The 23,392-nt window shown below is 43.0% G+C and overlaps 1 protein-coding gene across 1 annotated transcript; it reads right to left on the bottom strand.

The window, feature by feature from the left end:
• Window positions 1-34: 34 nt before the first annotated feature.
• Window positions 35-21,762, bottom strand: LOC123019017 (hormonally up-regulated neu tumor-associated kinase homolog A-like). The gene is made up of 7 exons (XM_044421455.1): window positions 21,511-21,762; window positions 20,472-20,764; window positions 16,741-16,796; window positions 12,905-13,043; window positions 6,388-6,515; window positions 4,547-4,682; window positions 35-227 (listed from the first exon to the last, which is right to left on the bottom strand). The coding sequence occupies exons 1-7, from the start codon at window positions 21,760-21,762 to the stop codon at window positions 35-37; spliced, it is 1,197 nt and encodes a 398-aa protein (XP_044277390.1).
• Window positions 21,763-23,392: the final 1,630 nt, after the last annotated feature.

Here is a 23,392-nt window from a genome sequence, read left to right as displayed (position 1 = left end):
TCAAGAACAGACTAGCTCATTATTACACAGTAATTCATTCACACCTCACCTTCACTGGCCTGTGTTCCTTTTGATAGCGCATTAGTTTCTTCAGTAATAAATAGTAAGTTGCTGTTATTGAAGATGGTTTGTTGTTTATCAGGAGACTGACAACATTTGAAAGCTTGGATTCCATTGTCTCCTTCATGTAACTCAAAACAACAGGATTCAGCTCATCAGGATGAAGTCTGGAAAAGAAGATGCTGAGATAACAGCGATCAGCAAACTGCTTTGGCTTACATTGGAACAGATCTGAGGAAGTGAATCTATTTCCCCCCTACCCGGATAATTCTATTCCAAATTCAAAATTGGCACTTCCTTCAAATTGCTCTTAAATATCCCAACCTGCTTGTAAGCCCCTGGACCCTGCCTCACCCACGCTTTTCCCCAAACCTGTAGGATAACACTAACAGTGGCAATGAAGAAGTCACACTGGAGACATCTGGGTGCCATCTCTTCTGGTCTATAATCTCTAGAATGCCTGAGAACAGAGGTACTTTGTTCCTGGAAAGCTCTAGGGAGACTTAGTGTAGGGAGAATGAAAGATGACTGCTTTGGGTGCTCATCCTCAAGGACTGCTGGCTGGACTTCAGAGGAATTGGAATCTCAATGTGAAGCAGATGTGAGGGAGCCTGGGAATGTGGGCCAAGCCGAGACACTGAGATGGGGGAAGCAGAGACATTTGTCTCGAGGCCGGACTCCCCAGGTGGGCAGGCTGTCTCTGGGAATAGCCAAGATGTGCAGATGGTGGGAAGAGCTGCCATGACACATCGCCAGCCGAGGAAGTGGCCCCATTAGAAGATCAGCACGCGGAAAGGAAGTGTGCTCGCTTTCAGAAGGCCCTTCCTGAAGGGATGGGGCCCAGGCATGCTCATAAGGTGAGGCCCTGGAGGTGAGTACTGTATGGTTCAACAAAGTGCCTTGTGAATGCTCAGAGACTCATTCTGGGTGCTTTGTGCTTTTGGGGTCAAGATAAAGAATACTTTGCAAGGAAAACCGCCCAATGCCTTGCCTGATTTGACACTGGAGAGGAGCTTTGCCATCTACTCTGGGGCTGCTCCTCATCCCCCGCACATTTCCATCTGCACACTTGCCTGTCCCCCCACCAGGGAGAATGGGTTTCAGGGAACAGGGGGCTGCACTTGTGGAGACGGGACACGGCTGCACTGGACTTCTGGCAGCATACTTTCTTCCCCTGGTTGTGGCCTTCATGGCTGTTCAGGGCCAATTGGGGTTAGGTTGGGTCTGGAGACTTTCTCCTTGCCCCAGATTCTGTGTTGGGCCCTCTGGGGATTTTTACTGAGGGTGTCTTAGCTTGGGGTCTGGTTTTAGATTGAAGTCCAGGCCCAATTTAAGGTGTTAACTTGGATGCATAAAGCCCTAAAGAGTTAGGGCCTGGTTATCTGAAGGAACGTTCCATATTCACTTGCCCAAGCCTAAGGTTGTCCAGGGAGGTCATTCTTTGGGAACCCTCTTTGAAGGAATTTAGAAGCATGGCTACATGGAGAAGGGCCTTTTCTGTGGTAGCGCCCCAGCTTTGGAATTTGCTTTGCAGAGAGGTACACCTGGAGTTGATGCTTTATTCATTTTGGTGCCAGGCCAGAACCTTTTTATTTACTTGGTATTTTAAGGTTTGATGGTGTTTTAAAGGTTAGAATTTTATCATATGTTTCACATTGTATTTTAATTGTGCTGCTACAATTGTGAGCAGTCTTGAGACTCATTTTGGTATAAGACAGGATATAAGTCTTTTCAACCAACCAACCCACCAACCAACCAACCTGTCGTTTTTGCATGCACCAAGGAGGAACCCCAGCTCCCAACACTGGGAAACTTAATTTCCCAGGATACCTAATGCATATTGTGGATGTCATGCATGATAGAAACTACATCTCTCAGGGTTCCTAAGCACCCTGTCTCAGCATGGTATTCAGCATCTAAGATATAGCTGAATGAACTCAGCAGTATTCCCAATGCCTTAGATAGGTAATTTCCAAGGCTACTGATAGCCACAGTGTGAACTCAGAGCACTTAGAGAATATTTCCCAGGCTGTCTGGTGCTTTGGTCCCATCTGTCTCAGTGCTGGGGAGTGTTAGATGTCAGGGAGGAAGAAATGCATGCCGCTTATATTACAATCAAGACTGAGAAGAATTATTGAGGAAGATTGCTCTTGCTTTTCGCATGTTTCAGTACAATGAGCTGGCCAGATTCCTATTCCAGATCAAGTTTTGGCCACACCACTGAAGATGATGGCCAGCATTCAACATGGGGCTCACCAAAGCCTAACTTTTTTGTGGGGGTTGCACCTCCCCGCTGCACAACTTTCTTTCCAGCAGAGTGGCTGGGATCCTGGCAGCATGGCCACTACTATTGCGGTGGCAGGTGAGGCCCTGGAAGGTTCTAGACAGGCAGTGTGGCTCCCAGCCCTCCAAAGTTGCCTGCTCCTGCCTCGGAAGGCCTCTTTCGGTTGACTCCATAGAGGGAAGTTCCTTTTGTTCTTGAAGAACAAAGATGGAAGTGGTCAACCTTCACCTACTCCTGTTTGGTGTGCAGTTCTGGAAGGTCCTCTCTGAGCTTATGGTTATTAAGCATGTAATGGTTGTCTTGGTCTTTCCTGTAAGTTGGAAATCTGTACATACAGTTGTTAGTCCCCCACAGTGCACAGAGAAGCTTTCCACAAAACTAGACAATTATTTTCTGCCTAAAATGTCTGTCTTCCTGCTGAGGAGGACTAAGTTCATCCCACCCCTCTTGTCCTTCTTCTGGCAAGAAAATACCTTCACATTCCAACAGGACTTTGATGTGTAAGCAGTTCTGCTTGGTTGGGTGCTGTTTTCATTCTGTTACTGTTGTGTTTCTGATTGCATTTTCAAGGACTTATTTTATTATTGTTTTACCCAAATCTTATCTATAAATGTAAGCTGCCTTGAATGACGTTTTTCCTGGTAGAAAGGTGGGATACAGATCAAAGAAATAAATATTTCAGTACCTAATTTCTTCCAGACAGTGCAGGCAATACTGAATTATTTTTTATTTAAAACATTTATATCCTGTTCAATATCAAGGGTCTCAGGATGGCAATACAATGGGCAGCATACATAAGTAGAATATAAATATATAATAAAACCATTATCAAAACAACATTAATCCTTAGAATATTGGGAAAATGAATTAGATGCTCAGCCAGAAGCATTTTATTGGCATACAAAATAATTGTTGCAGTAAGTATCCAAGAAGGACCACAGCTCTGGCATAGTTCCCATGTCTCCATCCTTGGTCCAGACAAGAATAACCTCATCCTAACTGCAGCTCTGCTGGGGGAGAATTTTCCTCAAGCATTCCCCCCCCCCAAAAAAAATACCCACAAATGTCAGGGGAAGATGAGGCTAGGGGCTTCCTCCCTAAAACCAACTATTATAGATGGACTTTTGTTGTTGTTGCATTGAGAAGAATTCAGTAATGTGAGCCCCATCCCCAAATACAGATGGGCTCTCGCTGTCAAAAATAAAGGCACAATCCTATGTTCTCCTGATATCATCTGAGTTCCAATGACCTCAAAGCTGAGACTCTGAAGGTGGAGCCTCTGCCCGGCCCCTTGCACAGCCTGTGCAGAAAGAAGCAGGCCAGCTGCCCCCACCTGGTCGCGACTGGGCCCTGCAGGGGGGAATGTGCCAAGAGGTGGGAAGGGAAGAGACTGGAGCTTTGACCTTAGGCCAGTCCTGCTGGTGACCAGCCTTCCTCCCACCCCTCCCTGGCATTTCTCTAGATGGCTCCAAACAGCTGTCCAATTAAAGCAAGCAAACAAACGCAATGCAAGGTGGAGATTCCCGCAGCCATGCCTCATTCCGGGCACAGGATGCAGGGGAACCTCCGAGTCCAGGGACTGATGTGTTCTGAAGACACGGGAGAGAAGACTGTGCCCCCAACATCTCAAAAAGTGTGTTCTAATCAAGAGCTTGTGGAGTGCAGTAAAGTTTTGACTTCTCATTGGAGAGGGATACAGATAAGCCTTATTTTGCTCATTCTCCCTGCCCCCTTCATGGAATTTTGCAGACGATCCAGGTGGTGACATACTTAATTTGTGGCCCTCCTGTCCTTTCTCACCACACCTTCCACCTTTCTTCATACAGACATGCCAGTGAAGGAGGAGAAGACCGAATTGTAGCACAGTGCCTTTGGACTGGCATGCTATGAGCCCTTGCTCAGGAAACACCCAAAGATCTCTACTCAAAATATAGGGGAATAGAATCAATTTCTTGAAATGCCACCTTTTTCTTTCTTTCACTCATAGGATGGATCCTGACTATCCTATTATAGAGCTACCACTAAAACTGGTTTTATGACTTTTTAAATGAGGGACTAGAATTACTTAAGGTTCCGTTTTCTGTTGCTGCTTGTTTGTTTTTTAAAGTAAGGCCTAGAATGAATGAAACTGGCCTTAAGCCCAGGAAATACTACTCATGACATGGAAACGAAGGCATGAGAGTGAAGTTTGGAAAGTGTTACCTGTTTTTATATGTGAACAAGTTCACTGATTTCCTGATATTACTGTCATTCAGCCATTTGTCTTTCATGGCCTCTTTAATAGCAGGTCGCTTTGCTGGATCAGGTTCAAGTAAGGAGTGCATAAAATGAACAGCTCCTGTGCAGAAATGCCAACAAAATGGCATTAACTACAGTAAAAATATGCAGGACACCATAATTTCAGAACATTTCCCCCCTTTCACCAAAGAGCCCACAACAATAACAGGGAGGATGGAAGAAATGCTGCTTTTTACTACTGCACCATGGCACCAACAATACGTCACTGGTACAGCCAGCCCTGATGCAAATATTCCTAACGCAAAAATATGTGCTCCTGGTTTGGGATTTTAGGATCCGAATGTATTTTTATTTTATTTTGGTACAAATGTTCGTCTCTGTTTTTTTTTTAAAATAAAATATTTCTATTCCTAAGAAGATAATCTTGGGCATGAGAAAATTGTAACAATTTCTGATTAAAAGTGGCATTGCTCTGGGCTGACTTGGGGAAGGAAAGGCCACACCTGCTCCTGCTAAGATCCAAAAGAAGAAAAGTCTTCAGTGCCTTCAAGGGTTAAATAGAAGAGGATGTAGCTTTTATGGAGGAGACAACATCTGTACCTGCTGAAATACCTTCTTGTATACAGCTTTGTATATGCAAAGTACAGGAGCCCTGTTCTCTGTTGTACATGCTGTGGGTCCCTATGGCCCAGGGACAATGTGGCACTGCCAGGTTTGTTACTCTTCCATTCTCCTAGGCCCATTACTTGCAGATTTGGGTTGGCTGTCCAGGTTACCTGGGAACATCCATTTCCTACCCAGCCATAATTCCAAATGCAGGGATACCCCTTTGGTGAAAGCTGCCATGCCTAGTTTTTGCAAACAGTTGTGCCCAAATTGTGCAATGGTTTTCCTAATATAAATAATTGGATCATTATTTTCACATGTATACACATTTCTGTATGCTCCAACCTTGAAGATACAGCTTTTTGTAGGGTGTTTCAATGCAAAATCCAGAGATGTGTGAATCCTGAAAGAAAACTAACTTTGTATGTATATAGGATCATTTAATCTAATTGATTAGGTGACTTTGCATTATATGTGAACTGAACAATTCCCTCATCCCATCCTTATTAACAGATACCCAGCACCTGTGCACTGGTAATTACATACAGTTATTAGTTTGCTTAGAAAGTTTTGGCATTTAAGTTCTACTGCACTCAACAGTGTAAAGTGGGTCTAGTCAGCACAATGGCGCAGGATTTTTTCATTTGTTTTGCGAAGGGAGCCAAGTGGAGGCTGTTGCCCTGGGGATTCACACATGGAGCAGACTGCATATTTCTGCTTGCTCTATTGGGAGCTGAAATGCAGCTAGTGCTCAGCAATACCTTCCCTTCACTGGGCAAGTGCTTGCTGTGGCAAGGTCACTTGAGTGGTTTAGCAGTGGCTGGGCTTTCTGATGGGGAAAAGGTTACAGGAAGGCCTGAAGGTGTTTTGAAACAGACAAAAGACTAATTTCAAAAGGAAACACTAGACTAATTGAAGGCATGGCCAACTTGTTCTACTGGGTCCAAGACACTACTATCCCTTGAAAATATTGATGCAATTGTGACATTTTTCTTGAGAAGTTGTGCCACATTTTATAAGGGCATCAAACAATTACAGGTACAGTTGAGCCATAGTTCAGTATTTTAAAGCCCCGTTCATGTCAACAAGAGGATTAAGCAAGGACCTATATTTCCCAGTGAAAATGAAGGGGCGGCAAAGTATTTAATTCTGTGTGGAACATACCCCATGTATAAAATACAAAACCAGGAATGGTTTACCAGTGGAAATGTTGGGTGGAATGGGATTCATTTCACCATTAACCATCTTCAGATGAAGTTGCTTGATATTAAAGGGCTCCACAGTGAAGGGTAATGTGCCAGTGAGCATGGCAAACATGCTAACTCCTCTGTCAAGGAGAAAGACAATGCAGAATAGCTGTGAAAATGACATGCAGTATCCACCTGTGGTATCACATTTTGTGTTGCTTATCAAAAATGAAGGTTATATGCTTCCCTGCGCTACTACTAACACATAGGAGAACACACAAACATGTTTTCAATGGTAAAGAACAGCACGGCTGTAGAACAGTTTTCTACAAAGTAGTCCCTCCTTCCCCACAGGGACCACCATGCAATGGTTGAAAATGCTTTTTGTGGCATATTCAAAGGGGCATGTTGAGTGACAGTGCAGAAAGTCTTAAACATATTAGCTTGAAAGATCTTAGAACACTGTACTGTGCGTGTTTACTTACAAGTATGTTAAAGGTATGCAATAAGTTTTACTCTCTGAAAGTGTGATTAGGATGGGAGTTTCATGAAGACACGGATGCCCTCAGCCAGTAAGATTCTCTGTGTAGAATAACAATATGGACGTCAGGGCACAGTTCTAGTTTATGAAAACCCATCCTGTGCTCAGTGAAAAAGTAAGGGTTGCATATGGCAATTGACAACCCTTTGCAGGAAGCCTAATTATGTATGATGAGTTGCATGATGAGTCTTCCTGCCTGTGTCTCAAGATCATCTTTAGAGTCCATCTTCACTGGCCCACCAGCAAGGACAATAAGGTTGGTATGCACTAGGAATCCATAGAATTCCCTTCCAAGATTGATATAGCTGGCCACAGCTGTGCCTGCTTTAAATGGATTATAAAAATTCAACTGTTCTCCCTGGCTTTTAATTGAAAATAACTATGAAATCGTGTTTCACTGAAACCTGTTTTATTAAAGTATACAATTGATTAATGTGTCAGTATTGTTTTGCTTCTGTAAGCTAATGCCTTGCAAGCCAGCAAAGAAATCAGTTTAATCAGTAAAATAATAAATAGTACTAACTAAAAATCACATTAGTCAGGAAAACAAGCCACTTAAAAAACACACACATAATGGATTGGAAGCTAATGACAGATTAATATAAGGAAGTTCATGAAAGGAAAATGTATCCTCCACTGTCTTCCCCTTACAACCACCTACACCCCACAAAAGCCTCTCTAGAGAGTTGTGGGGTGTGCTTCTGCGCAATGGGGGATCTGGCCCCGAGTATCTGCTGAGGAAATGGGGAAGCACTTCAAAGCAGATGTTGTCCCATCCCATCCCCTCCCACCCCACATGGCAAGGGCTGCCTGGTCCTCCAGACAGGCTTCTGGGGAAGAGCAGGGGGCTGAAGGGGGAATGGGAAGCTTCTTAAGTTATCTTAGGATCCAAGCCAATGTCATTATTTTTCACAGAAAATGCAGCCTAGCTTTTGAACATCAGATTTAAGATGCTTTGGAGGACTGCAGTATGATTAGCTTTCATCCATCACCTGAATTTGCAAAACACCAGTTTTGTTCCAAGAATGCCACCAATTTCACTGGGATGGAAGAATTACAGTGTATTGCAGCTGATAAATCTTCAAGCTGCATGTCTTGTCGGTTTCCAGCCACAAATAAACCTTAAGCATATTGTTGGTCAATGCTTGGATGTTTGGTATGTTGTCAGTCTTGTATGCTATTTCATAAACCTGCTGAGGTTGGAACGCTTCCCTGCCCTCACAATTTCCATGCATTGGGACTTGTACATTCCAGCCGGGTGATGAAAAGAGCTATTGGTATAACCCTTTTCATATATCTCCAACACCAAGCAATTTCACATGTTCAGTTATTGCAGTGAAAAAGCTATTTATGCCTCAATGAAATGTTCCTAAAATTAATCTAATATTCTTCCAAAGTGTCATAATTTTTTCTGAGAACTCTTGGGATATTCTGGGAAAAATATAATTGTCAAGAACTGGCTGTGACAAGGGGGAAATAGATAATATCATTTATGTGGTGATTTTGAGCAGGAGATAGAGGACTTTGAGCTTGTCAGATTTTTTTTTAAGTAGAATCCCAAGATCTATCAACCAAAGGTGGAGAAAAATGACAAAAACCTGAAATTAAAGGGCAGGTGGTAGAATTCCTGAACAGGGTTATATTTTTGTCACCAACTTAACATGCACACATACAGGCCAACAGGTTCAAACTGGCTTCCTCTTCTAGGATGTACATTTAAGGCTACTTTGAGGGTAGAGCTTTCTACTAAGTAATTTTCTGATTTGCTAGCTTCAGAAAAAGGGGATATCACATCTATTGGTCTCACCTAAGGGACTGACTTTTACTAACTGGATATTCCCATAAAAGTTAGAGTTTGCTCACTTCCTCAAAAACATTCCTTGTAAAATCTAGTCCATCAAGATGTTTCTCTCAGAGCATCTTTTCTGCAACAAACTCTACATATGCTCTGGAAACCAAGACTGTGCTAAGGTTTGTAATATGTAACTAGCTAAATTAGACTAAGTTTGTTGAATTCGATTTAGAAATTGTGTATGGGACTGTTGCCTTCTCTTCTCTCCACTTCCTACTCTTTTTCTCCAAAATAAACTCTTTATAATACTTGGACATTATGCCTTGTTGTTTCAAAAGAGACATTCTCATTAAAATCTGTTACTTACATGAAGGGCTGCATAATTACCAAACTACCACTTCTGCTTGCAGGACTTTCACAATGTTTTTGCTGCGTTCTCCCTTTCTGGAAATTAGGCCGCGCCCCTGCCCCCAGGCCCACAACCCTTCCTTTTAGTGTGTGTGTGTGTGTGTGTGTGTGTGTGTGTGTATTTGTGCCTAGAGGTGGGCCTCTGGCAAAGGGCTCAGAAACATCTCAAGCAGTGGGACAGACTAGGATGTGATAGGAAGTAAGCAATCTATATTTTGGGGGGGTTGGAGGGAAACCTTTGTAAATAAGGGGTTTCTTAGTAGGAAGAGCCCTCTGTCCTCTCTGTATAGAGTAATCTTGAAGTAGGAGAGTGGAATACACCACTTAAGGCTACAGAAGGGAATGTTGTTCTCTCACATTAAATACATAGAAACAGAGAGACTTAGAAGCGGCCTCCTGGGTCATCTAGTCTAACCCCCAGCTCCACTCACGACATGCCCACCATGTGCATGTCCAGCAAACTGTCAGGAAGTACTTCCTGGCATCCAAATTGAACCTTGGTTCCCTGAGCTTTGGTCCATTGGAATGTATCCTGCCCTCTCCTACAGGGGAAAGCAGAACAGAACACACAGAAGCCTCCTGCATGCAAATAAAGTAGCACATTGGATAGGAAGGCTGAGCTTAGCTTTGCTCCCTGCAATGCTGATATATTTCAGGCAAGCAACTTTTGAGCCCAGGAAGCATGAAAAATGCGATTACTCATCTGCAATCACCTGATGCCATTCTATCACCTCAGAGTTCTGCCACTGTATGAGCCAGGTCTCAGATTCTTAACAACACCCTTGTATGGTAGACTACTATTATTGCTTCCATATTACTGATCGGGGTTGAGGCTGAGAGAGAGTGGCTTCCCTACAGCTGTTCAGTGAGGTTCACTGTAGAAGTGAAATCTGATTCAGTAGCTTAGCTGCTCCGCTGCTCTATTTTATAGCTCTCTACAGTTTCTCCACATGAAAAGGAAATACAGGGGTTGAATTCAATGTTAGTCCTACTTAGAACAGACCCAATGAAATGAATGGGATTAAAGTTATATTACTATTAGAGTCAAACCAAAGAATATAATGAGTAGAAGGCCACTTCTCAGTTAACAGTAGCCCCTGAAAGGTATCACTACCTCATCCAATATGCATGTAATAATACCAGTGTGCAAACTGTGACTAGGAAAAGTTATATTTATCTTGGCCATATTCATATGAGCTGAAAAAGCTATTTCAGGTATGTGACCCAGAAGCGTTTTTGTATTGAACATGGACATCATTTTTCCCTGCAAGAAAAAAAACAGCATGTTAACTAGAGGCAGTGTCAGAGAACAGCCCGGTAGGAGCACCAATCTCTAGGGAGATCTCTGCCCCCTCCGCTCTCCAAGGGCACTTGCTGAAAGAGAGGTACTGGGGCCTCCATGGGCCCTGTTGCGCTGGAGCCCCCGGATTAGCTGGCTTTTACTCCCGTGCGCTTCACCTTCCACTGCCCTTCTGCTGGGGTCTTTCAGCCTGAAGTATTTTTCTGAAACCAAATGCCCTCCTCTCCCCTGCCCATAGACCTCCTTTTATAAAGGGCTGTCCTTAGCGCACAGAGTCTTTAGAGCAATGTAAATTGGCATATATGGAGCTGTGCATTTTTATTTTTTATTTGTTGAATGCTGTCCTGTGGGCCTGAGCATGGGTCCTTTTTGTACCTAGATACATCCCCAATATTAACTGCTTTAGTGTCCCTTTAAAATGACTGGCTATCCCTTTTTTTTTGCACTGACAGCAGTTGTGCTGGGGAGGGGTCTTCTGTCCATTTGCACCAAAAACTAAGAAGGTTACACAGCATATGCAGCACTGCAGGGTTCTGCACGTCCCCGAAAGAAATGTCTATGGAGTGGAAGAGGAGGGGGAATTCTTCAGTTCAGAGAAAGCCTGTGAGCTGAAGCATTTGAACTAGGATTGCTTCTAATCTGTTTGCAGGGAAACATCGGCCCCCAAAGTAAGTGACTGGATAGGATCTTCCTAATAGGCCTGTTACTGAGCATCTTGCAGATCTTCAGAGAGGTTCTAAGCCTCTTCTTACAACAATTAAAATGGCTCTCTGATGAAGCTGACGCTTGGGTTTTATTTAATGTGTTGTTTAAAGTATGTTAAAATACTGATGGATTGTTTATTTTACTATGTAATTTACAGGTCATGTTGTAGTTGTTGTTGTTAAAATGTCTTAGAAGACTTTTGCAAAAACAAAAACAAAAACAAAAAGACCCAAGGAGACTTATAGTAGAATTAAAACAAAGAAAAAGCAAAGCAGATACATCAGTTATCCATTGAAATGCAATCGCTGCATAAAATGAACATATCATTGACACACATTAACAGTCCTTCAGTCTGTCCTGCCAGCAACCAAGAGAACTTTGCATAAGGGTTTTGGTCTGGAGGTTTATGACAGGAATTGTGTCTAATTTGATGGCAGGACTGAGCCAGAAGTGAAGGTACCAGAGCTCCCCAGAGGAAGAACAGGCTGATGCAGCACCGATGGGTTTTGGAAGTGTGGGACAGTTGAGTCGAAAACTCCCTGATGTTTGGGATGAACTGAACATTCCAATGGTGAGTTAGCACTTTTGAATATGAGGTGGAAAGAAGGCCTTAAGCCCTTACTCCCTTGTAACTAAGTAGTTTCTCCCAGACAACCAAAGTTCAAATTTTGATTTCTCTCCCAAGTACCAATATTCTTCCACTCTCTTCATGGAGGACAAAGCTTTGGCAAAGTGGGAGATTCAGACCAGCCCTAAGGTATTCCTTTTTGTGAGATTCTTCCAACTCACTTTGGATGGCACTATAACTAGATTAGCTTTGGAGGCACCCCAGTGTGCCATTACAGATATGCAAAGCCCAGCTGGGGATTGCCATGGCTTGTTGTGCCATCTAAACCTGAGCAATAGGGGCTTTTGAGGGTTAAAACATTTTTTCAAAGACCACAATCTGTTCTACTGTTCCATACAACCAATGCAGGGGCTTACATATTCAAAATGGTGGCTGGCACACACCACAGGTCCTCATGGGTAAATTATCCCACAATGGGCTGTCATACCATGCAAATTGCCCCCCATCTCATAAAAATCATACTTCAGACAGATTGTTATATATATACTATCAATACTGTGCTCATAAATGACTGACTGCAAATTACGTATTTCTACAAGTTCTGATAATGGACTGAGCATTCGATGCATCTTGTAGCCAATTCCTTGTAGCCACTTCATGACAACACTGGCACTTTCAAGTCCACTTTGGTTCTCTGAAAAAGTGATTGCGTGTCTTTAGCTTGCTCCTGATTCGCTCCCATGGAAATGGCTTACCAACGACTTTGTGTTTTTCAATAGTGCCTGTCATTCTATGGCAAGGATGCTAAGCGTGGGCCACAGAATGGCAAGGATATAAGAAGACAGTCTCCTGGGCAAACCCACGTGATTCAGGGTGCACAGTGAGGGTTTCTTCCATTTCTCAACTGGCTGCAGCTATTTACACCACAGTCAATGTTCTCCAATTGTCAAAAGTATTGATTAATTTAATTGATCAAATTAAATACCACATAACAGGCTACAACAAAAAGGAGACCGAGGAATACTAGTTTGTGCATAGCAGCTCCCTTTTAGAAATCCAGCCCAGGCCTTGAAATTTCCCCTGGGCGCACCTTACCTAGTTTTCCTCAGGCAAAATGACAATAATAGCAATGGTGTGAGAGATGGTTACTATCATAAAGTACACCGTATCTTAAATATGCTGTAGAAGTGATAAAATGATTAATTAACTACTTACATGGACCAGACATCCACTTTTGGTCCATATTTTTTGTGAGCCAGGAGTTCTGGGGCTGCATAGGCAGGACTGCCACATTGTGTGCTTAGCAGTTCTTGAGAAAGGCCTTCAGATTTCATGATGTTGCTCAGGCCAAAATCTGAAGAAACGCACAGAGGAAATCCAATATTTACACTCAGAGGTATGTGCCCTTTGGGACTCCGTTAACTATCGCTCTGAAAAGGTCTAGAAGCTGCCCACACACAAGGGACTGATGCAGACATGGCCTATTCTCATGTCGCACCGCTTTTCCACTCCACCCTATTTTCAACACGCAATATTTTCCGGTGGTTATTATTCTGGGTATGTTGCACACTTGCAGGTAGTGCAGGCTGCCTCACTCACACTCATGCTTGAGCCCCCATCACGACCCTTTCACACACTGGCCACTTGGGTGCTTACATGGGTCACCGTTTCTGTTCCACGGTGCAGGAGAAGCAAGATATCCCCTCCCCTGACAGAGCCTTGACATGATGCTCACCAGCCACCTCCAGCATGAAGCCCTCCAGATATTCTTGGGCTACGGCTGCAAGCATTTCTAACTCATGGGAGTTGCAGTCTGAAACATCTGGAGGACACCCAGTTAGGAAAGGCTGCTCCACGCAGGCATGTGTAGAACACTGAACAGTGCATTTTCTTTCCTCCCATCCTCTACTTTTGAGTGGGGAAGAATAAAGTAATCTGGGCTCCTGCTCACATGGAGATCCATGTGTGTGTGAATATTCATTCTTCTCCATTATAGCAAGAACTTCAACTGGGTACCTTCACTAGACCACTGCACTGCCAGCTAAATGGAAGCTAAGATAGCTTTGGCTGTTGAGGGGTCTAGAAATTAAAGAAATGAGTAAATAATTAAATGTGAGAAGTGATTCATTTGCAAAAAAAAAGGTGTCCCGGGTAGCTCTGTGAATGCTTAATACTGAACATTAAGGTTAGATCCTTTTATGATAGTGCATTTTGTTTTTTATGTCTCTGTCCCGTTTTTCTTCCAAGAGCTCAAAGCAATGCACACATGACCCCTCACCTTCTGAAGTAGGTTAGCTTGAAAAATAGTGATTGCCTGACAGTAAACTTCATGGCTGAGGAGCTCGTGGAATCTGGGTCGCCGCAGTTCTTAATGAATAGCGGATCCTGCACATGTGATGCACTGTGAGGCGGCTTCCTATCTTGCAAGATTTATTGACAATGATAGTGTAAGTGTTATGATAGTGTATCTACACTGTCATCACCAATAATCCCTTGATTCGTTTTAAATTTGCCTTATATTGATTCTGGCCTTTGGTCTATCTATCCAGAATAGTCAGTATTGACTATGTTGATCAAAGAGATGTTCTAGACTAGCACAGGCAAGGTCTTTTTGTACATGGCGGCTGTATGGGTGGATGGGCGGACGGTGGCCAGGCTGGCAGTGAGAGAGGCTAGGATGCACCTATCCAACCAGATGCGCACAGAGTGGGGGGTGAGGAACATATGAAGAAATGTGCTGGGTCAGATCAAAGATGCATCTAGTTCACCATTCTGTTTACACAGTGGTCCACCAGCTGCCACAAGCAGGGCATGAGTGCAAGAGCACCCCACCCCCTGCCCGTGTTTCTCACCAACTGCTTTCCAAAGACACATAGTCTCTGCTATTGGAGGTGTACCTGCCCATCATGGCAAAGAGCCGTTGATAGACTCATCTTCCCTGGATTTGCCTGATTCCCTTCTACTATCACCCATCTTGGTAGGCTATCACTGTGGATGTTTCTAGAGGAAGCTTTAATGTACCACTTTCTGCATCATTCACAGAATTCGATTAGGGCTGGTCAGAAGGTCCAGAAAATGTGATCTTTCATTTGTAAGCTTCCTGTACTCTCTCCCAGCTTCTTACATTTTTTTTCTTCAGAAAATCCACTATGAAAAATAAGATAGAATAGCTGCATAATGCAGCACTGCTCCAGCTGAAGGCAGCCTACATATTGTGACTTCCACAATTTAAATATGAGCTGTGTGAACAAATACTTCCTTTTATCTGCCCTGAATTTCCTACCAATCAGCTTGCTTCATGGGATGATCTCAGGTATTAGGGGAGAAGGAGAAAGAAGTTTCTCCTTATCCACTTTCAACACTCCTGCTTGCATTTTTCTAAACTAAAAAATCCCCAAATGTTGTAAGCTTTCCTCATTGGGGATTTGCTGCAGCTCTTAATCCTGTTGGTTGCCCTTCTCCACACTTTCTCCATCATTACACTATCTTTTTTAAGGAATAATGTATGCACAAATAATGGAAAAACAGCAATCCTGCCTGCAAGGTGTGTTCAGGGTCAGGTGGAAACCTCTCTCAGGCAATTCTGATCAAGAGCACTGCTAACAGCATTAAGGAAACAGTTGATATCCGATCAGTTGTGCAGTGGGGAGAGAAGGCAGACTTCCAGTGGCTCTATAGGCCACATTCAGGCTGTGGATTTCTCACCCATGCTATATTGTTTCAGACAGAAATCTTTAGGTCTTATTGAAACAGGGACTGAATCATATGCTCAGTCACTGAACTATAACCCTTCTTCTGTAGTGTTCTGTGGGGTTCGAGTCTATAGGAAATGAACGTTTCTTAGTTAGGCAAATTTTAGTGCTCATTCACTTTTTGGAGTGCATTTCTAATTAAAGAGTACTAAAAGTCCTCCACGTGAACTCAGAAAACTTTCAATTCTACACATAGCTACTATGGTACAGAAGAAGGCTTTGAAAAGACTGTGCCACTAATGCGTGTCTGGATTTTACAGAGCAGGCTCAGACACGTTAAGCTACCCACTCACTTCATGTGTGTTTTCCCAGTTCATGTCAGTGATGACACTTTAAAAGTGATACTCTATGCCAGTATCAAGCACATGTGAGGAAAAGGCAGTAATGGCGGGGAAGTGCCACACCACATTATAAAAGAAAGCTTCTTTCTTTTTGTGAAGTGTGCTCATGAAGAAGGAAGGGAGCAGAAAATATGTACATTCCTTTATAACATCACACGCAGTTTCCATAGATGTAGGTAGGGTTATTCGAAGAAGTTTGTTAGTAATTTTTTATCCTTGGGTTTGAGTTGAGTCCGCCCAATTCATTTAAACTTACAGAAAAAGTATGTGGTAGAATCCTCCCTTGGTACCAGGGGAGATGAGTAATGTAGCAAACAGCGGGTGGAGGGAAGGACTTCAGTCGTGGTATGAAGGCTGCAGAAGGTCTTTGGCTTCCCACCAAGGTGTGCAATGAAGATGCCATCACCTTGTGCCAAGACCTGATCTGAGCTCAGCCTGCAGTCCAGGAAAGTTTCCAGGTGTCCAAAAGAAACAAAGGAAACGCATCTGTGCAGGATGCAGCAGAAGGCGGGCAGGGGCTGAGGGGGGCCTCCCATCTCCAGATTTGACATTGCACATGTACATCAGGACAAGCGTTAATCCAGGGGTGGGGAACATATGGCCTTCCAGATATTTGTTGAACTACAACGTCCATGATCCCTCGTCATTGACTACGCTGGCTGTTGTTGAGTTGTCCTGCAGATGTTATTTCATCACCACACCTTCTCCACCCTTGTATTAATCCCCACACTGAATAAGGCAGAGGTTATATCCCTTCCACAATTGTATTACTTGTTTTTCTCAGTAATTCTGGAAGTTCTCTTCAGCTGAAGCAAGGGATAAAATGCTTTTCATTAAATAATTAACCCCCTCGCCACTTGTACCATAGCTATGATTCATCCACTGGGCGACATATGCAGCCTGCACAAGGATAAAACAGCCCTTCATATAAAAGAGTTTTATGTAATGATTCACCTACCAACAATTTTGATGCCATTGCTTTCGTCTAGAAGAAAATTTTCAATCTTCAGATCTCTGAAAAAACCAAGAGACAAAGTAATTAGCTTTTCCTGAAAAGCAAATAGCAGGCATGGCTTCTCAGAATATAACAATCTGATGGCTCTGATGGAACATGGCAAATGGAATCCTACATATCACGGGAGAAGCTTCAGAGCAATATGGGCTTCTCTCCATTAAGCGCTTGTTGGGTGGCTGTGATCCCTGACCCATGGAAATCTGTGCATCCAATATACAATGTTGTCTTCTTCCAGGGCCTCTGCCATGTTTTACAGCCATTTCTGTGCCTTCTATTTAAGAGCAAAGACAGTCATCTATTTGTTCCAATCAGGCTAGGAAGCCTCTGTCTATCTGTTTGATCTGATTTCAGGTTCTGATTTCTCAGTGCCCTGAGTGGGTGAAAGTTCAGAAAAGCCTTTAGATAAGTTTCCTTCAGATGAAAGAACCCTGGAGATCTAAGCTGTTATCGTTATTATCTATTTATTTACAAAGACAAATTATGGAGAAACATAGTCAAAGAATGTCATTGCCATAAAATTCCAGTGATATCTGTCCCCCAAATCTAAATCAGGTTTCTTCCAGCTAAAATCAAAATTTCTACTTTTAAATCTCCTGTGCACCATTTCCCAGACACACCTTGAGTAATTCAGCTTTCCAGATAAATGTGACTCACATTTTAATGCTTGGAACAATTGAAGCTTAAGGAGAAAGCCTCCTCGCTCCGTCCTTTTGCATTACAGAACAGCGTGACTAAGAACATTGAGAGATGGGATACCATTTGTTTTGTTGACACATAAAATTGGTTTCACAATGGTCCAACTCTGAGTAGGTGGCATACCTTGGTACCAGAATAACCCCTTGGCTTTTCAATCAAGGCCTTTCATTCCCATCACATATGGCATGTGAAAATAAGACAGATATATAGATAGATTTTTTCTATATTTTCTATTTATTGTTTTTATTTTGTTTAATTTGGTTTTATTGAATTCTTATATTTTATTTATGATTTTATTGTCATTGATCTTTTGTAGCTATGTATTGTCATGTTGTCTTTGGTATTGTTTTATGTTGTCTATGGATTTTAATAAGATATAAGCCTCCCAAAGAACCTATGGCTAGTGAGGCGGCATAGAAATAAATGATTGCTGACATAATCATCTCGTAGCTGTTATGATCACTCTTTCCTTTCCGTCGGAAGAGAAAAATATTCCAGGCATGCAGAGAGTTCTTTTTAAAAATTTATTCCAATGAAGAGAACAGAAAAAAAAATGGTTTCCCTCTCATTTTTCTGTTCACCTGAGCACATGCTCGCCTCCCCCTTTTGAACCCTGCTCCCGGTCGCTTCTTCCCTCCTCCTTTCCCAATTGGCTGGGGTACCAGGAGTTTACAATCTTTCCGCCTGCATACTCCGCGCTGCCCCAACACCGGCCCTTCTTCCCAATCCAGCCCTGCCCCCAGTGGGCTATAATAGGCTCATTTTGTTCTGCCCAGCTTGTCAATAAACAATCAGGAAGTATTTGGCCCTCCTGCCTATGTGCCTGTTTCCCCATACCTTGTGCTATCTGATTTTGGTCCCTCCCCTCCTTTGGGCTAAGTAATTTTCTTTGTTACCTTTTCAAATCTCTTTACTCCCTTGTTTCAAATCATTCTTTCACGCCTATCATAGCCAAGCAATCTATCTCACTGCTTTATAATGTCCATTACCTACAACTGGGCCTACGGTTCCATGTATGTCCACCAAGAGGAATGTTGTGACCAGTCCAGAATTCCAGCTAGCCTGGAATAGGATCCTTCCAGTCTCTTTCAGGCCTCACAGGGAAGGGAAAGGCAAAATGAGAAGCACTTCTCAACCCCTTCAAATCGTTCTCCTGTTTTAGCATATTGTGCTCTATCAGTTAACAGCAGCGGCCTAGCATGCTTCCAGGCCAAAGGGGGCAATGGAAAGCAGGTTGTGCCAACAGCAGCTTGCCTTGCTTATCCCACTTGTTCGGTTACTTGACCGGTTCCTTTCTGCTGTTTCCTCCATTTCTTCTTCTTCGCCTCTGTAGCAGGCAACCTGTGCTCTCTCCCTGGGGAGAGGGAGAGCTTTTGGTTCTCCTGCTTTTGGTTCATTATTCATGCATCCTGCTTTAGGGGGCGCTTGTAGTTATCCAGGGCCAGATAGCCCTCTCCAGCAATGTGTATAAAACAACTAGTAAAATAAATTGATTTGAACTGGCTCAAGCTGCTGGTCATCCCTGCAAGCTGCATGCTGTGTTGGTCTGGATAAGGCAAACAGGCTGTAAGTCACACTGGACTTCCCAAATCTTCAGAGGGGCCAGAGCTGGGAACGGATGCCAATCCCGCAACAGGGTATTTTATAGCAGGCAAGGCTGATACTGGAGAGTGGGGAAAGTTTCCTTTCCCCCATTGTCTGTTGAAACATCACTGCATAGTGCAGGAAGGAGGGGGGATTTGTTTTGTTTTTCTTCATGATGCCTATTCCCCCAGTACTAATTCCCTTTTCAGAACACTTGCTATAAATTGTTAGGGGCTGAGCAGTATAATTTCTTCTAGTTTTCCATTCCCATTTCCTCTCGTCACCTGGTTTTCAGTGGGCACTTCTGTATTCTGTATGTTCTGGAAACTCAACTGGGCCTTGCCAGGCTGTTTTTGTGTTCCTAATTTTTTGCTATTTAAATTTAAAAACATGTGTTTTGTTTACATAAGGAATTCCTGAAGTGTGTGGAATCTACTACCTTATTTTTGGGTAGTCCTGTTTTGCTTCCTAATGGGGAGGCCATCAACTCCTTGAGTTTGCTAACGGAGGAACGATATAGAAAGCAGGACCCAAATACTTGCCACATGCCACAGTTAGCAAGAAACAAAACCCAGAAAGGGGTTGTGGGTGCAGAGGCAGATTCTCCCACACCTCCCGCACTAGATCGGAGTTTCAATCTGTATTTTTCTGTATAAGAGACTAATTCCCATTCACCCTTGAGGTGAGGAATAAACTGCTGCACTTCGGTGCATCAAAATCCTGCCATCAACCTCACCTGACTTCTTTACACATAATCCGCTTCTCATAATGATGGGTATTTTGTTAGTTTTCCTAATAAACAGCAGCTTAATAACCCACGTAGCTGAAGTCTTGCCCTCTCCACAATTCTGAATTCATAAAACCACCCTTGTCTGTTTTAACCCTAGTGGTGTGTGTGTGTGTGTACACTGGACTAGTCCAAGACAGTTAGTGCTTGAGGCAGGAAATCCAAATGGTTTGCTCCTTCTCCCTGGCACTGTGGATATAACAACAAATTGAGTGAAACACACCAAGTTTTAATAAAACCAGCTGGTCACCTTAGGCATTAATCTGAAGCATAACTAGACTTGCCATGCCTTTTTAAACAGATTGTAACAGAGATCTCAATAAATAAATAAATGCTCAGATATATATGCACTGGGCATAATCTACCGAAGTGGAACATTTTTAACCACCAGTGATATGAACCAGAGAATTTATGTGGATACTTGTATCTTTTTTCACTGAAATTGGTAGGAGTTAAAGGTGCTTAGCTTTCCTAGATTGTGGATAGAATGAATCTCTGTTTGCCATTAAGTACAACCTACCAAACCAAAAGTTCCTTCACAAAATGTTTAATCATGTTTCCCATTTTATGAAAAAGCAAAAAAAAAAAAAAGTATAAAAAAGGGTACCTGTGGACGATCTTATGACGATGCAAATGTTCTACTGCAGACATGATCTGCCTGGTATACTTCTTGACTTCCCTTTCTTCTAGTTTCTTTTTCTCACAGATCCTGTCCATGAGATCTCCTCCTAGGCACAGTTCCATCACCATGTAATAGGAGTTTTCTGTCTCCAAGGTTTCATACAGCTGAACAATATTAGGATGCTTAATCATCTGATGTATCCAAGGCTCCCGCTTCATATTTTTTAAAACATAGGAGTCTTGTTTGGCTTTTTTCTTGTCAATAACCTTTATGGCTACCTAAATCATAAAAATGTGATAAGTATGTATTTCATGATATCTACAATACCCATAATTTTAGCTGCACACACCTATTTTCAAAATATCAGGAAAAAGCACACACCTTACTTCCCATGCCCTTGATTACTGATCTTTTCTATAGATTCAATTGCATCAAGATGCAATTTTTCTTCTACCAAATTAAATTGTGTGGTTTTCATCCAATGAATCATATTTACAGTGCTCGTGGCATAAAATATCCCTTCATTTCTATTAGTATATCTAGTCCTATGCCCAAACATTTTTCTTGCACAGCACACAGGCAAATATCAGCTAAGTATTCCACCTTCCTAATTATATGATTATTTTAGGTAATGAATGAAACATTTCCCATGGAAATTGGACAAAGTATTCGTTAACATATTTGCTAAGACATAGATGCAAAGTGGTTTGAAATGTCCCAAGATTAACTGAACAAACATCACTAGTGTTATTAATGGAAAAATAGTAATGCCAATTAAGAGAAAACCCTTATATTCAACACAAAATTATACTGTACAGAATACAATCAACCAATTCCCCCACCCCCATCAAAGTCTGGTTCATTATAGCACATCAATACATTAATATTTTACCTTCTTTCACTTGGACATTGCTACTTCAGCTAACTAAAACACTTGGATTTGTGGATGAAGAAATAAGACTGAACTTCTGCAGCACATGCTGCTATTAGTAGCAAATGTGACTCCTAAGCACTCTCAATTTACCTTCTCCCCAGTGGGGATGTGTAACCCCTCCATCACTTTGGCAAAGGACCCCTTGTTGATTATTTTGCCCACTAGGTAATTCCCAACTTGTTTGGTGTGGGGAAAATTCTTTCTAGGTTCTTGGGACATCTTGCGGAAACAAACAGGTATCTGTATATCCTTATTGTTTTTCTCCCAGTCTAGAAATATCCTCTCTTGGTTTGCCGTCTCTGTCGCTCTGTCACCGGCAGCATCTTTGGTTGCTGCAGGCATCCTCGAAAGGCTCAGGCTGGCCAGCCCACCACTTCCTCCAGGCGAAGTTCCACTTTGCAGGTCCAACAATTCAGAATGCTTAGCAGATCCTCTGTCTTCACATGCTGGGGCACAATCACCAGGCCATTGACCATACGGTATTTAATCATCCTCCCTTGGAGGCTACTTTGTCATCACTGATCTCTATCTGCCTGCATGCAGCTCTGCTCAAGCAGAACCACGCGGGAGATTATTAACCTAACCTGATACATGATGTCAATTAATGCCCCAGAACTGACAGCTCCGATGTCACATAACAATCTTAAGGAATGCACGAGTGCTGGGCCAAAAGTCCACCTGCATTCTGGCAAGGACAGCCAGCTATTCGTGAAAAAGGGTTGTTGCGCCTCCTGTCCCCGGTGGCTGCCATGAGGAGAGGGGAAATTTCTGAGACATTGTTGACCTTACATATTAGGATGGAGTGGCTGTGGGTTTCCTTTGCTTTCTTTCTTTAATACTTTTATGAGAGAAAGAGAGAGAGGTCTTGCTGGAGATGCTCCACTGCAGCTTTCTGCATCAAATTAAGAAGTAATACCAACATAGTTTATGTTAATATACTGAAATAAACTTGGACCAGAACCCCAGTATAGAGGTAGGATTGAACCATGCTTTCCCACAACCCACAGCTTCACTGAGGAACAGATATCCAATTGCAGCAATGGGGCATTTTTTCTTAAGTGATATGCTGTGTGTGGGGGCCAGTGTGGATCAGGATTGTGGCTGGGGAGGGAAGGGTTAACCTTCCCCTCTGCCTGCACTGCAGCTATGACCCAAGCAGACTCTTCTGCACACCGCAGTGACCCCTTGATCACACAGGGCAAGAGTGGAGAGCCTTGGCCCCGCAGGCCACATCCAGGCTTCCTGGGTTCTAGTCTAGTTCTCCAGGTTCCCCCAAAGAGTCGCAGCCCTTCTCCTGGCTGCAGCCTCTTCAGCCCAACCATCCATGTTTTAGTGGTTTCCTGTCATTTGAGCAGCTTGTTCCCCCCTTCTGAAAAGCTGAAGTGCTTCTTTTGAGGCTCAGTTGCTGGCAGGAATATAATAAGCTACAATATAGTATTTTCTGGATTTTTGGCTCTGTGCCTATTACTTTTGGCCCTTGCCACCACTGGAATGTGCTCCCTAAAGCTAGAAGAGGCCAAAAGAGGTTCTATCAAGAGCCACTTCCATTTGGTTATTATAGCTACCATGTTCGGTATTATTATAGGTACTGCTATAGTTATTATTCATATCCTCATGAATTTGTGTAATGCCCATTGATGCCATCACCAGTGCAGATAAGACCCACAGTGGTGATGGCCACTAGAATCACTGGTATTTTACAACCCAGATAGGTCAGCTGAATCCCTTGACCTCTTTCCATGTTGCTGGTGAAGCCCAGTTGGCACTGTGTACGTTCCCCACTGCCCTCAGCTTCTGCTGGGGAACAGAGCACTGTCCCAGCAGCAAGGAAGGTCCAGTCCTGATCAGGAAGCTTTAATCTCATGCCTTCCCTGTGTTCCTGAGGTGCTTCAGATCTCTGCTTTCCCATGGTTAATAACAGCATTGAAGCCGCCATCTTGACCAGCACTGGTAGGAGAAGGAAGGCTTTAAC

The sequence above is a fragment of the Varanus komodoensis genome, unplaced genomic scaffold, assembly GCF_004798865.1.
Source record: "Varanus komodoensis strain SLA01 unplaced genomic scaffold, ASM479886v1 scaffold12, whole genome shotgun sequence".
NCBI classification, from domain to species: Eukaryota; Metazoa; Chordata; class Lepidosauria; order Squamata; family Varanidae; genus Varanus; species Varanus komodoensis.
The sequence above is the reverse complement of the archived record's forward strand: the minus strand, read 5'-3'. Positions and strand labels throughout refer to the sequence as shown.